The 15,761-nt window shown below is 45.5% G+C and overlaps 1 protein-coding gene across 4 annotated transcripts in view; it reads right to left on the reverse strand.

Moving 5' to 3' along the window:
• The window catches only part of SPIRE1 (spire type actin nucleation factor 1), a 223,965-nt gene extending 209,102 nt beyond the window's left edge, over window positions 1-14,863 (reverse strand). For all 4 annotated transcript variants that reach the window (XM_040432593.1, XM_040432592.1, XM_040432591.1 and 1 more), the window contains exon 1: window positions 14,435-14,863. In XM_040432593.1, the coding sequence (XP_040288527.1) occupies window positions 14,435-14,711 (277 nt within the window). In that variant the 5' untranslated portion in view covers window positions 14,712-14,863. The remainder of the gene's footprint in view (window positions 1-14,434) is intronic.
• Window positions 14,864-15,761: the final 898 nt, after the last annotated feature.

The following is a 15,761-nucleotide window of genomic DNA, read 5'->3' on the forward strand; positions in this document are numbered from 1 at the left end:
GGACACAGGTAGCTTAGTAATATGTTGCACCAAGCACCACTACACTACACCCCCCCCCCCCCGACACTTATTAACCCCTTATTCACCCTTGATCACCCCTGATCACCCCATATAGACTCCCTGATCACCCCCCTGTCATTGATTACCCCCCTGTCATTGATCAACCCCCTGTAAAGCTCCATTTAGACGTCCGCATGATTTTTACGGATCCACTGATAGATGGATCGGATCCGCAAAACGCATACGGACGTCTGAATGGAGCCTTACAGGGGCGTGATCAATGACTGTGGTGATCACCCCATATAGACTCCCTGATCACCCCCCTGTGATTGATTACCCCCCTGTCATTGATCAACCCCCTGTAAAGCTCCATTCAGATGTCCGCATGATTTTTACGGATCCACTGATAGATGGATCGGATGCGCAAAACGCATACGGACGTCTGAATGGAGCCTTAAAGGGGCGTGATCAATGACTGTGGTGATCACCCCATATAGACTCCCTGATCACCCCCCTGTCATTGATTACACCCCTGTCATTGATCAACCCCTTGTAAAGCTCCATTCAGACGTCCGCATGATTTTTACGGATCCACTGATAGATGGATCGGATCCGCAAAACACATACAGGCGTCTCCCTGGAGCCTTCCAGGGGGGGTGATCACCCCATATAGACTCCCTGATCACCCCCCTGTCATTGATCACCCCCCTGTCATGCTGCATTCAGATGTCCGTATGATTTTTACGGATCCACGGATACATGGATCGGATCCGCAAAACACATACGGACATCTGAATGGAGCCTTACAGGGGGGTGATCACCCCATATAGACTCTCTGATCACCCCCCCCCTGTCATTGATCACCCCCCTGTCATTGATCACCCCTCTGTAAGGCTCCATTCAGACATTTTTTTGGCCCAAGTTAGTGGAATTTTTATTTTTTTTTCTTACAAAGTCTCATATTCCACTAACTTGTGACAAAAAATAAAAACTTCCATGAACTCACTATGCCCATCAGCGAATACCTTGGGGGGTCTTCTTTCCAAAATGGGGTCACTTGTGGGGTAGTTATACTGCCCTGGCATTCTAGGGGCCCAAATGTGTGGTAAGGAGTTTGAAATCAAATTCTGTAAAAAATGACCATCGAAATCCGAAAGGTGCTCTTTGGAATGTGGGCCCCTTTGCCCACCTAGGCTGCAAAAAAGTGTCACACATCTGGTATCTCCGTATTCAGGAGAAGTTGGGGAATGTGTTTTGGGGTGTCATTTTACATATACCCATGCTGGGTGAGAGAAATATCTTGGCAAAAGACAACTTTTACCATTTTTTTATACAAAGTTGTCTTTTGCCAAGATATTTCTCTCACCCAGCATGGGTATATGTAAAATGACACCCCAAAACACATTCCCCAACTTCTCCTGAATACGGAGATACCACATGTGTGACACTTTTGCAGCCTAGGTGGGCAAAGGGGCCCACATTCCAAAGAGCACCTTTCGGATTTCACCAGCCATTTTTTACAGAATTTGATTTCAAACTCCTTACCACACATTTGGGCCCCTAGAATGCCAGGGCAGTATAACTACCCCACAAGTGACCCCATTTTGGAAAGAAGACATCCCAAGGTATTCGCTGATGGGCATAGTGAGTTCATGGAAGCTTTTATTTTTTGTCACAAGTTAGTGGAATATGAGACTTTGTAAGAAAAAAATAAAATAAAAATAATCATAATTTTCCGCTAACTTGTGACAAAAAATAAAAAGTTCTATGAACTCACTATGCCCATCAGCGAATACCTTAGGGTGTCTACTTTCCGAAATGGGGTCATTTGTGGGGTGTTTGTACTGTCTGGCCATTGTAGAACCTCAGGAAACATGACAGGTGCTCAGAAAGTCAGAGCTGCTTCAAAAAGCGGAAATTCACATTTTTGTACCATAGTTTGTAAACGCTATAACTTTTACCCAAACCATTTTTTTTCTACCCAAACATTTTTTTTTTTTATCAAAGACATGTAGAACAATAAATTTAGAGCAAAATTTATATATGGATCTCGTTTTTTTTGCAAAATTTTACAACTGAAAGTGAAAAATGTCATTTTTTTTGCAAAAAAATCGTTAAATTTCGATTAATAACAAAAAAAGTAAAAATGTCAGCAGCAATGAAATACCACCAAATGAAAGCTCTATTAGTGAGAAGAAAAGGAGGTAAAATTCATTTGGGTGGTAAGTTGCATGACCGAGCAATAAATGGTGAAAGTAGTGTAGGTCAGAAGTGTAAAAAATGGCCTGGTCTTTCAGGGTGTTTAAGCACTGGGGCTGAAGTGGTTAAGGATAAGCCATCAATATCAAAATCCTGAACAACCCCCTTAAAGTGGCCATACATCTCAGACAATCGTTAGACAAGTTAGATCATTCAGCCAACAATTATTTGGCTTAGGCCTCATGCACACGACCGTTTTTTTTGCGGTCCGCAAAAACGGCGTCCGTAGGTCCGTGATCCGTGTCCATTTTTTCTTCCGTGGGTCTTCCTTGATTTTTGGAGGATCCACGGACATGAAGGAAAAAGTCGTTTTGGTCTCCGCCTGGCCGTGCGGAGCCAAACGGATCCGTCCTGATTTACAATGCAAGTCAATGGGGACGGATCCGTTTGACGTTGACACAATATGGTGCAATTGCAAACGGATCCGTCCCCCATTGACTTTCAATGTAAAGTCAGGAGTCCCTATTATACCATCGGATCGGAGTTTTCTCCAATCCGATGGTATATTTTAACTTGAAGCATCCCCATCACCATGGGAACGCCTCTATGTTAGAATATACCATCGGATTTGAGTTAGATCGTGAAAACTCATATCCGACAGTATATTCTAACACAGAGGCGTTCCCATAGTGATGGGGACGCTTCAAGTTACAATGTACTACGAACTGTGTACATGACTGTCCCCTGCTGCCTGGCAGCACCCGATCTCTTACAGGGGGCTGTGATCCGCACGCGGCTTTTTTTGGCGTTTTATTTTTTCCGCATGATATTGAGTATCGCAATACTTTTTTATGGTGTCGAAAGCAAAACCAAATTTTGGTATCGAAACAACCCTACGCCGATCTGATGGGCGTAGTGTTGTCACGATACCAAAATTTTAATTCGGTTTCGATTTGGCGACTAAAAATTTTATTTGGCTCCTAAATTTTTCAGTTCAGGAGCCAATGGCTACTAGGTATTATTTTTTTTGTCTGGAGCACTGCATAATGAGAAAGTAAAAACATAATTTTCTAATTTATTTAAAAAGGAAAAACTCAAATTTCACATGGACATAAGTATTCAGACCCTTTGCTTTGACACTTGAAATTTAACTTTGGGGGCCTCCCATTTATATTCACCATCTTGGAGATGTTTCTACAACTTGATTGGAGGCCATCTGTGGTTAACTCAGTTAATTGGACATGACATGGAAAGACACAGCCCTGTCTATTTAAGGTCTCACAACTTACAATGCATATCAGAGCAAAAACCAAGCCATGAGGAGGAAAGAACTGCCTGTAGAGCTCAGAGACAGGATTGTGGAGGCCCAGATCTGGAGAAGGGTACAAAAAAAAAAATTCTGCTGCACTGAATGTTCAGAACAACACAGAGGACTACATACAACTTAAAAAGAAGACCTTTGGAACAACCAGTACGCCTTCTAGAACTGGCTGCCCCACCAAACTAAGGCTACCTTCACATACATTAGTTGTGTCTGGCAAGTTGTTTTTTGCTGGAGCCAGACATAACAGTGTTCCTCTGTCCATGATATTTGACATCCAGCATCACAACTGATGTGGCGGATTTTTGAGAACGATCCCATAGCACTCCACTAAGGCTACTTTTACACTAGCGGCAGCCTTCTCCGGCAGGCTGTTCCGGCGGGTGAACAGCCTACGGATCCGTGCTGCCGCTAGTGCACACGTGCCGCCGGAGGTCTGCTCCGGCCCCATTGACTATGCCGAGAGACATGTCATAGTTTTATTCCGGCCGTTTGCCGCGCTGCCACCGGAACTCCGGCCCGCCCCATTGTAGTCAATGGGGCCGGAGCGGACCTCCGGCGGCACGTGTGCACTAGTGGCAGCACAAATCCGGCAGGCTGTTCACCCGCCGGAAAAGGCTGCTATTAGTGTGAAAGTAGCCTAATCTGAGCACATGAAAGCCCGGCTGTAGTTTACAAAAAGCATGTAAAGGACTCTGAGAAACAAGATTTTCTGGTCTGATGAAAGCAATGATGATTCAACTTTTTGGCCTCAATTTTAAGTGTCATGTCCTGAGGAAACCAAATACGGCTCATCAATTGCCCAATACCATCCCTACACTGAAACAGGGTGGTGGCAGCGTCATGCTGTGGGGGCGTTTTCAGTGGCTGAGACAGGAAGACTGGTCAGGGTTGAGGGAAAGCTGAATGGAGCAAAGTACACAAATGTTTATTGTAAACCTGACCCCGAGTGTTCTGGACCTCAGACTGGGAGGTAGGTTCATCTTCCAACAAGACAATGACCCTAAGCACACAGCCAAGACAACACAGGAGTGGCTTAGGGACAACTCTTGGCGCATGCCCAGTGAAAAAGTTGAGGCAGATGCCCTCAGTTGAACATTAAAAGTGGATATTTGTCGGCGATGCTGAAGGGAAAGGGCAGGTGTGGTTATCGGCTGTAGTGGGAGGGGGTCAACAGCACCGTAGAGCATGAGTGGAGGAGAGGCGTGCTTGGGCTCCTTTCTACGAAAATAACGCCCCTCCGGGCAACTTAATGCCTCATTAGCATATGGATCAATGTTTGCCACTGTGAATATTAATTCTTTGCCGTCTATAACCCCCTGCCCTTATTACCTCAAAACTTCAACAAAAACATTGAACTATAAAGGAAATCTCTCTAGTTTTTAAGCAACAGAAGAGATGGAGATCCACCACCAGGTGACTAAGAAGGCTGGGTGACAAACCTGTGGGAACTGTGATGGTGTCCATACTGGTTTTTCTTCAAAACTAAGGGGGTCATTTACTACTATATACGACAGTTTTCTGGTGTATATCTGTTGCAGATTGTGGTGCAAAGGTTAGTTGTGAAGCAATCTGCAACTTTTCCCTGCTAACGCCAGAACAAAAAAAAAGGGTGTGACGAAGGGGGGGGGGGGCGCCAGGCCAGTCTCATTTATCATTATTAGGGATGAGCGAATCGACTTTGGATGAAACATCCAAAGTCGATTCGCATTAAAACTTCGTTCCAATAAAAAAACATTTCCCGAACTCTGGTTCGGTTCCAAGGTACCACTTAGAACAGAATCCGAGTAATGTTTTTTTACAGTACAAATTCATTTATGAAGTTATTACGCGAAGTCTCGCGAGACTTCGCGAAGCAATAACTTTGGCTCATCGCAGCCAATACAGTCTAAGGGTCCATTCACATGTCCGTAGTGTATTGCTCATCCACAAATTGCGGATCAGCAATACACCCGACCGGCACCCCCATAGAACTGCCTATTCTTGCCCGCAATTGCGGACAAGAATAGGACAAGTTCAATTTTTTTTCCGGAACTGTGGACCGGAAGAGCGGGGCCGCGCTCTGGAAATGCGGATGCGGAGAGCACATAGTGTGCTCTCCGCATCCATTCCTACCCCATTGAGAATGAATGGGTCTGCACCCATTCCGGATATTGCGGAACGGATGTGGACCCATTCAACGGACGTGTGGATGGACCCTAATACTGTACGGAGCTCCTGGAACGAAGTTTTATGCGAATCGACTTCAAATGTTTCATCCGAAGTCGATTCGCTCATCCCTACTCATTATCTATGCCGGTTTTAGGCGTAAAAAATGTTCTAAATCTACGGCAGCAAGGAAGCTGATGTCGATTTAGGCCGGCGGTGGATGCGCTGAAGTTATTTAGAGGCCAGCGTCTCTACATAACTTCGGCGGATCCACCGCCAGCGCAGGGGTAATTAAGACCAGCGTCTAAAATGCCGGTCTTAATATATGAGCCCCTAAGTGTTCGACTACACTGTGATTACATGTCGTGCACCCAAGTGTCGCAGTCAGCAGGGCAGCCATAGGGATGAATGGGGTTGCAGTGCACAACTGCTTGGAGCGCAACACGTGAATTGCAAAAAAAAATCCAGCATTTTGGATTTTTTGCAATTCGGGTCTGGTGGTCACAGCAAACATGAGTCGACCTGCAACATCATTCATTTTTGTGACTGCCCGGCGACACTGCGATACTTCGGCACGCGAAACGTGTTGCTTCTAAAATCGCCAAACTCTAAAACCAAAATAATAAGAATTTTAAACAGATTCACAGCTGACAGCAGATGACAAAAGGTGGCAAAATGTATTTCAATTTTTGCACGTTTTGCTAATACCTGCTTCCTAGCTTTATACGTGTACCTTGGAGAATTTCCAGACATGTTTGCCAGCAGTGATCCTGTCAGTGATTGAGTTATATAGTAGCTGTCTCTCAAATTAAAACACCTTCACAGCTACGGATTTTCCGCTGACAAACGTTCTTTATATATACTGTCAGCGTTTTGCAGCTTAAAGGGGTTCGAGTAAGAATCCAGACAACTCTGAGGAATGCCCGCTATAAAGAAGTGAGCAGTACTTACCTAACAGATCTCCTATTTTCGCGGCCAAGGTTTATTGACGCGGCTGCAGCAGTGACATTACATCTATCACAAGTGACTGCTGCAACCAATCATTGGCCTCAGTGATGCACCAAAGAGGCCAGTCACTGGCTGCAGCAGTCAGGTGTTGTTGACGTGACATCACCACTACAGCCCGCGGTGCCAGATCTGTTAGGCAAGTCAATTCTTTAGGCTGAGTTCACACGGGCGAGTATTCCGCACGGATGCCATGCGCGAGTTGAACGCATTGCACCCGCACTGAATACCGACCCATTCATTTCTATGGGGCTGTTCACATGAGCGGTGATTTTCACGCATCACTTGTGCGTTGCGTGAAAATCGCAGCATGCTCTATATTCTGCGTTTTTCACGCAACGCAGGCCCCATAGAAGTGAATGGGGTTGCGTGAAAATCGCAAGTAAGTGCGGATGCGATGCGATTTTCACGCACGGTTGCTAGGAGTCGATCGGGATGGAGACTCGATCATTATTATTTTCCCTTATAACATGGTTATAAGGGAAAATAATAGCATTCTGACTACAGAATGCATACTAAAATAGCGCTGGAGGGGTTAAAAAAAATTAAAAAAATTATTTAACTCACCTTAATCTACTTGATCGCGGAGCCGGCATCTCCTTCTGTATTCATCTTAGCTGTGTGGAGCAACAAGACCTGTGGTGACGTCACATGGTCCATCACATGATCCATTCCATGATCTTTTACCATGGTGATGGATCATGTGATGGACCATGTGATGACCGGAGTGATGTCACCACAGGTCCTGTTCCTCCACACAGCTAAGATGAAGACAGAAGGAGATGCCGGCTCCGCGAAAGAGTGGATTAAGGTGAGTTAAATGATTTTTTTTTAAAAATTTAACCCCTCCAGCCCTATTGTACTATGCATTCTGTATTCAGAATACTATTATTTTCCCTTATAACCATGTTATAAGGGAAAATAATACAATCTACAGAACACCGATCCCAAGCCCGAACTTCAGTGAAGAAGTTCGGGTTTGGGTACCAGACATGCGCGATTTTTCTCACGCGAGTGCAAAACGCATTACAATGTTTTGCACTCGCGCGGAAAAATCAAGCATGTTCCCGCAACGCCCGTGTAAACTCAGCCTTATTGTAAGCTATTCCCCAGCAATGTCTGGTTTGATGCTGAAACTGGACAACCCCTTTAAGCAGCATTCACAACCGCGTTAGCAGCCTCCATGACAGACTCCAGGTTAAAGCTATACGCATTCGATCTTATGTATTTTGCAGTCTGCAAACCGCAGATCTGCAAAATACGGGTATCGGCTGTGTGCACGCCACGACTGCCAATTCTTGTCGACAAAACGGACAAGAATAAGACATGTTCTATAATTTGAGGAATGGCCACACGGATGCGAACAGCACACAGACGGCATCCCTGTGCGGTCCCCATAGAAATGAACTGATCTGCTTGTGATCTGCAAAAAGTGCAAATGGGGCTCGGACCGAAAATATGGTAGCGTGAATGAGACCTAAGGAGGGTTTTCAGACGGCCATAATATGGATGAATTTTGGGGTCTGTACTAGCTAAATCCGCAAACATAATTGACATTCATGATTCTGCGGATTTGGAAACCTGCACGGCAGGGCAATTTCCGTATATAAGAAAGCTGTAAACTGTATGTTACGTTTGTCTAATCTCATACACTTTTCTGGTGCTGTTTTACTCTGCAGTTTTTCCACATGTGAATCTACCTAGGGAAAAAAACGTGTGTATTCCGCACCGCGAGCAGGTGGCCTAAGGGTATCAAAAGCTGTAAAAAAATCAAATAAAAATAGTCCACTTGAACATGAAACTATTTTAACATATGCACAGCTGTATTTTCAGTTAATTGGCGCAATAATACAGCACCTACAGAGGTGTATATTCTGTACCGCCATAGGACTCCAATTCTATACAGAGACGTATGGACCTTTTTTCTGCCTCATTCACACAAAATCTGATGGTGTCATTTTCATAAATGAGATGAGCGTTTTTTCCAGTGAATTTGCCGGTGTCTCCCGCAGTCAGTACATACACGGACAATCCTGGCTCCTCTGTTCCCTTCTTCGAGCTCATTCAGACGGCCGTATGCTGTCCGCAAAAATACTGAATGCTATCCGTTTTTTTGCAGATCCGTTTTTTTGCGGATCCGCAAAAAAACGGATAGCATTCAGTATTTTTGCGGACAGCATACGGCCGTCTGAATGAGCCCTTCCAGTCAGCGCACAAAGCCTGAATGTTCCTCACAATCCTCCTCTGACAGCATCCCTCTCCGACCATCCATGGACACATGCCTCTATTGTCCACGCCGGGAAAACAAACTCTGCTGGATCTGCTGATTCCAGAAACTAAATAAATGCGACTAAATGCTGCTATGTTACCAAAACAGATCGCCTGCCGTACCGCAAGATACGCTCCACGGGCACAATGGAGGCTTTCATGGTCCGCCCCTGGAGCTAGTGGCCATGTGCAACAGTAACAGCACCCAGTCATGCTGTGAAGAGGCAGGGCCCGGCAGTATTCACATGGCGCTGTTTTCCACAGGACGAAAAAAAAAAAAAAAAAAAAAATAATATCACACCGCAAAAAAGCACATGTGAAAACGTGGCAATAACATGCAGTTTCTGCCATCTGAAAAAAATAAATAAAAGTGATACAACCACACTAATACACCCAAGGCCTCATTCACATTTTCGTGTCAGTGTCACATCCGTGAAAAAAAGCGCAGGTGTTTTATCCGTGAAGCTGTCCGTAAAGGATCCGTGTGTCATCCGTAATTCACTGACGTTGCTCAGCTGAAAATTCATTTCCAAGAATCTCCTATTAGTCTTCAGTGAAAAACGGACGCAACACGGATGTGTGTCAGCGATTTTCACTGACCCATAGACTTCAATGGGCGTGCTTGGTCCGCATCACAGATCAAAATAGTGCATGTCCCCGTAAAAAAAATACTGAAATGTGAACAGACACATTTAAATCAATGGGCACGTGTGCTGTCCGTGGAAAATGCGGATAGGACATGTCAGTGAAAAACTGCAATGTGAACGAGGCCTAGGAGAACCGTACAAAATATAAGATGGTTTGGTCTAGTGGGGGCATTTAAAGGGTTTTTCCAAGATTTTGATACTGATAACCTATCCTCAGGATATAATGTATGGTGCCATGCTTGGTGAGCTGCGAGAAGGCAGCGGCGCTCAAAGGGCTGCCTTCTCAAACACCTGATTGGAGGGGGTCCCAGGTGTCAGACTCTTACTGATCAGATATTGATGACCTATCTCGAGGATAGGTCATCAGTACCAAAATCTCAGAGAACCTCTTTAATGCTGTGTTATGGAAGAGCAGAAAATCCAGAAAAATATCTTCCGCCCCCATCCCCAGTTCACGCCATATCTCCAATTCTGAGGTCCTCCTGAAAACTCCCTCCCTGGGGGTTAGAGCAGCCAGGCCTAGGTTCAGCTTGGTCAACTCCACATTTTAGGGAAAATGCGCCACAATTCTGGCAAAATGTGCATCAAAGCATTTGCACATTTATTGCTTTAGACACTTTTGCAACTGATTCGTGAAGAGGCGTAGCTTAAAGGGGTTGTCCGGGTTTAGAGCTGAATTCGGACATGCCTCCATTTTCACCCAGGCAGCCCCCCTGACTTGAGCATCAAAGCAGTTCAAGCTCCGATGCTCTCCTTTGCCCTGCGCTGAATCGCGCAGGGCAAAGGCATTTTCAGGAGTTCCTGTGACAAACTAGGCTCTCCATAGGGCTGCCAGAAAGCCCGGTGACGCCAGTAAAACGGCTAGGGCAGCACTAAAGCACGCCCATCAGAGCCGGTGACGTCACCGAACACACTGCCGGGCGGAAGCCTCTGCCCGTCAGTGTGTTAATGTAAACAAAAGAGCCTGTGCCCTGCGCGATCTAGCACAGGGCAAGGGAGCGCATCGGAGCATGAGATGCTCCGATGCTACATGCTCTAATGCTAACATCAGGGGGGCTGCCTGGGTAAAAATATGGAAAAGGGAAAGGGGCGAGGCTCAAAAGGCAACCAGGTGCACCAAAAAAAGTTATTAGAATTGTGGCCCAAAATTCCGGATCAGGGTACTTTTACACTAGCGTTAGAAGAATCCGGCAGGCAGTTCCATTGCCGAAACTGCCAGCCAGATCCGGAAATCCGTATGCAAACGGATATCATTTCTTTCCAGATCCGTCTGACAAATGCATTGAAATACCGGATCTGTCGCTCCGGTGTCATCCAGAAAAATGGATCCGGTAATTTTTTTTGTCACATTTTTTGTCAGTAAAACCAGGTGCGTCAATGCGTCAATTTCCTGAACACTCGGTACCAGATCCAGCATTAAAGGGGTTCTGCAGTTTGTTTAAACTGATGATCTATCCTCTGGATAGATCATCAGCATCTGATCGATCAGCTGTTTGAGAAGGCAGCAGCGCGACGGCCTTCTCACTGTTTACCGGGTGTCGGACCCCGCTGATCAGATGCTGATGATCTATCCAGAGGATAGATCATCATCAGTTTAAACAAACTGCAGAACCCCTTTAATACATTTCAATCGGCAAGCATTACGGAATTTTGACTGGAGAAAATACCAGCCAAATACCGTAAAAGGGATGGAAAGGAAGACATCCTGATGCATACTGAACAAATTGCTTTCCATTCAGAATGATATTAGGACAAAACTGATGCGTTTTTTCCGGTATTGAGCCCCTAGGACGGAACTCAATACCGGAAAACTTTAACGCTAGTGTGAAGGCACCCTTAGGATACTTTCACACTAGCTTTTTTACTGGATCCGACAGGGTTAGGCAAAAACGCTTCCGTTACTGATAATACAACCATCTGTATCTGTTATGAACGGATGCGGTTGTATTATCTTTAACATAGCCAAGATGGATCTGTCATGAACTCCATTGAAAGTCAATGGGGGACGGATCAGTTTTCTATTCTGTCAGAGAAAACGGTACAACTTGGAATCGAACCCGAGTTCAGGAAATGTTTTTTTACAGTATAAATCAATTTCTGAAGTTATTATGCAAAGTCTCGTGAGACTTCGTGAAGTAATAACTTCGGCTCATCTGAGCCAATACATTCTAATACTGTACGGAGCGCTCGCTCCGTACAGTATTGAAACAAAGTTTTATTCGAATCGACTTCGGACGTTTCTTCCGAAGTCGATTCGCTCATCCGTAATATTGGGCAAAGATCTACTAGGCCCCTAGACAGTACATTATTAACCAGATACACCCACCAAAACTGGAGAACAGTGGTTGGAGAATAAAAAGAAACACAAACGTTATTGCTGTGAAACATTTGTAAAATGACCACCAAAAATTGCATTGAAAAGTGGTCTTCTAGGGTAGTGGGCTAGAGAATGGAAGGAACACGAAAGTTATTACTATGAAACTTTTGAAATAATCACCAAAAATTGCATTCTAATGTGTTCCTCGAGGGTGGTGGGCTTCTCAAGGCAAATGTCCAGCATGTATAATATATGGCAAAATTGAAAATCTGTCACAGGAAATCTGGTTTTGATAAGAGGATGATCTTCTCAAAGAAGCAGTCTTTTGCCGAGGGCTCACTGTATATTGAAAAGTTTGATATATTCACAGTTTATGTCAATTGAGACCTTGTTTAAGACTCCAGAAAACGTTTCACAGGAGGGAGAGAGAACAGGACACATGTGCCGGTTACTGGTAATATAACACACCTTGAATGAAGGTCCACACATCAATAAATGACCCTTCGTTATGCATGTACAATACTGCACTGCACTACATTTCATAAAGAAAATCCAAGCTTTGCCTCAAGAGCACTGCTCAACTCTTCAGACCCTTGCATTTTCATAATCCACTCACTTTCTGAAGGATTTGCTGTAGAGAGCGAGGAGAACTGAAGATTTTATGTAGTGCAGGACAACACTGGTCTTGTAATTTCTGCAGAATGGAGCCATGACTCATCCTCAAATCAAGAAATCCTTCCATCTCAATGGCTATGTTCAGTTCAGCCTACAACAAGGGCTTCTAACGATGAATTCCACCAATGAACAGGTCCATATAACAGAGACTGGGACATCTACCACTCATCAGTGTGATCACAACTCGCCAAATCTAATGAATAAGGCCAACAGTCACGTAATGTCCCCTATATATCAATAATGATGTGATGGCCACAAATCCAACCAGGACATCATAGACATTAAATTTGTATGTTCTCCATGTGTGGGTTTCTTTAAAGAACTCTGGTTTCCCCTCATACCCCAACAACATAATGACAAGCTAAAGCAAAAGGACAACTCCTCCAAAGATCAAATGGTCACTTAGGTCAAGCTCCTGGAACCCCTAATGATCAGCTTCAAGCCCACCCAGAAAATGTAGTATTACACATTGCCTGTTGAATTAAGTTGGTGACCATGTACTATATGGTAATGCCAAATCTCCCAGAGAGTGAGGTCTCTGCTCTGGATAATCGAGGGGGTAAGGCTGAGTTCACATCAGCGTTCAGCCTTTCCGTTCTCCTACTAGGGGCAGGAAAAATCTAAAGGACGGATTCGGCACATAACTGAGCCGAACCGAGCCTACAGCCCCCATAGACTATAATGGGGTCCGTTAGGTTTCCGCCCAGAGGAAGATTTTTGAATCCTGCATGCACTACTTTTGTCTCCACTCCAAAATCATCTTCTGAGCGTAAACCTAACGGACCCCATTATAGTCTATGGGGTCCGTAGGCTCCGTTCGGCTCAGTCATGTGCCGAATCCATCCTTTCCGTTTTTTCCTGCCCCTATAACGGAGTGGGAGAACGGAAAGGCTGAACGCTGATGTGAACTCAGCCTTACAGAGTCTCCTTCCAAGGAAGGGATTCCCCTCCATGCCCTAATATTGCACGTGAACAGAGGTTGTTCTGATGCCATATCCCATCCTGAATTGCACCATATATGAAAAGCAGACCCTAGCAAGACCCCTTAGGCCTCACCCACACGACCATGTCCATATTCCAGTCTAAAAACCACCCATCTGCAAAATACGGACACCTTCCGCGCGCACTCCTCGTTTTTCTCGCTCCCAGCTCTAGAAAAGACTATTGTCACCTGTAATATGGTCAAGAATAGGACATGTTCTATCATTTGTGGATGCAGACAGCACATGGATGACATCTGTGTATTAACCCTTTTTTGTGGACCCATAGAAATGAATGGGTTGTGTTCATGAGGCCTCATTCCTTCTCCTTGGACCTGTTCAGGATTTTGAATCTGATGGCTGACAGATGCTAGTCATGGATATATATAGAAGAAGCCCCACCACAGAGCTGGAGAGCTTTTCTTCAATGACTCCTCTATCTACTGTACATTCATTTTTTGGGCAGGGTTCCTATCCAACACTCAGCGCTGACTTATGTGTCAGACACCAGGAAATGTCACACATCACAAGGGCTCAGCCATGGCCGGCTTATACATGAGACTACTGGTCCGCTCTTAACCCCTGATTACCAGACGGACAAAGCCCAATGTTTTGGGGACCATGTCAATAGAAAGAGGGGGCGTGAGATTGAGGGCATCTGGATCAATGAATGAGAAGGCAGGTAAATAAGCACACCATAATAAAGACATCCCTCCAGAGCTGTCATTCATTCCCAGCTCACACACAATCAGGTGTGGAATATAGGATGACACTACTGAGTGCCCTGGGAATAATGGCAGACCATCCACTGCCGAGTGATCAGGTTACAGTTTCCGTCAATCAGCTCTGCGCCATATGGGGAGGCTCCACGTACCTGGCCCGGAGCTGTGGGTGACTGTGACAGCTCCATCCCTTCGGATGCGGATCTCCGAGGCCCCCTTTATCTTGGTGCCCCCCGCAGGCAGCGCCGCACAGCACTGGTAGCACACTGCCCACGCCTGCTCCTCATTGATGGGCTGGTTATATAAATCCAAGATCTCCTCCAGAGACAACGACTCCCGCTCCTTTGGTGCCGCAATGCTCCCAGTCCCCGCTCCGCTGCTTCCACTGGCCGGGCTCGGCGTCCGTGCAGCCGCTGGTGATTCAGCCATCCCCGGCTCCTTAGTCACTGCGCAGAGCTGAACATCCCCGGCCGCCGGACTGACATCCTCCCGCTTCTCCAGTGCGGAGAATGCGGCAGCATCAACATCCCCAGCCGCCTAACCAGCAGAGCCTGGAACCCCCTGCTCCGTGACGTCACACAGTCCTGGAACGCCCGCACCGTGTGACGTCACAAGGGAGGAGCCAGCACCTTACCGCCGTCCTCAGTCAGCACCGCGGTCTGTGGCTGCCGCCGTCAGCATCTGTACAGCAGCACAGCACGTCAGGTTGGCCGGGAAGGCTGTAACAACCAATCGGAGTTTAGCTTACAATTGTTCAAATCAGGTTTCTTAATGAAAGCAGTGATGTGATTGGTTGTTTTGAGCCGTTTTAACGTTCCCATCAAGGAGACTGACTGACTGATGAGGCTATGTTCACACAGCGAAAATCAGCAGCGCGGTGGCCTGTTCTCATTTTTTTATGCTGGTGTTTGCAGAAATGCTTCAAGAAATGGACTGTCGCCTCTTAGAAGCAATTAATAGATGATGTTTCCAAAATGCACACCATTTGCAATCTAGTATGTGCTGTATTTTGCAGGTGTTTGCACAGCAAAAAACACTGCTGAAAAAGGAAAACATAAAAAAAATCGCCTTAAACCTAACCCCAGACGCCATTTTTTTACATTTGACATTCCGCTTTACGTGGTAATATCTCTGGAACGCTTTTACTTATCTATGCAGTTCTGATTTTTTTTTGTGTGTGTGTGATACACTGTACTTTATGGTAGTGGTAAATTTTGGTCGATATATTTAACTTTTATTAATTTAAAAAAAAATCTGGAATTTACTTAAAAAGTTTTTTTTTTAAATTTGCAATTTCCAAAATCTATCTGCTTTTAAGGGCTCGTGCACACGAAGGGCTCCGTGCTGTGGACTGCAGAAAGCGTTCCGCATCTCATGGGCATCGGATGCGTGCGCTCCATGTTGCGGATGCGGAGCCATAGATACGGCCAAAGATAAGACCTGTCTTATCCTTTGCGGCGTGGACCCGAAAGCCCATGG

Source organism: Bufo bufo, chromosome 5 (genome assembly GCF_905171765.1).
Source record: "Bufo bufo chromosome 5, aBufBuf1.1, whole genome shotgun sequence".
Classification (NCBI taxonomy): domain Eukaryota; kingdom Metazoa; phylum Chordata; class Amphibia; order Anura; family Bufonidae; genus Bufo; species Bufo bufo.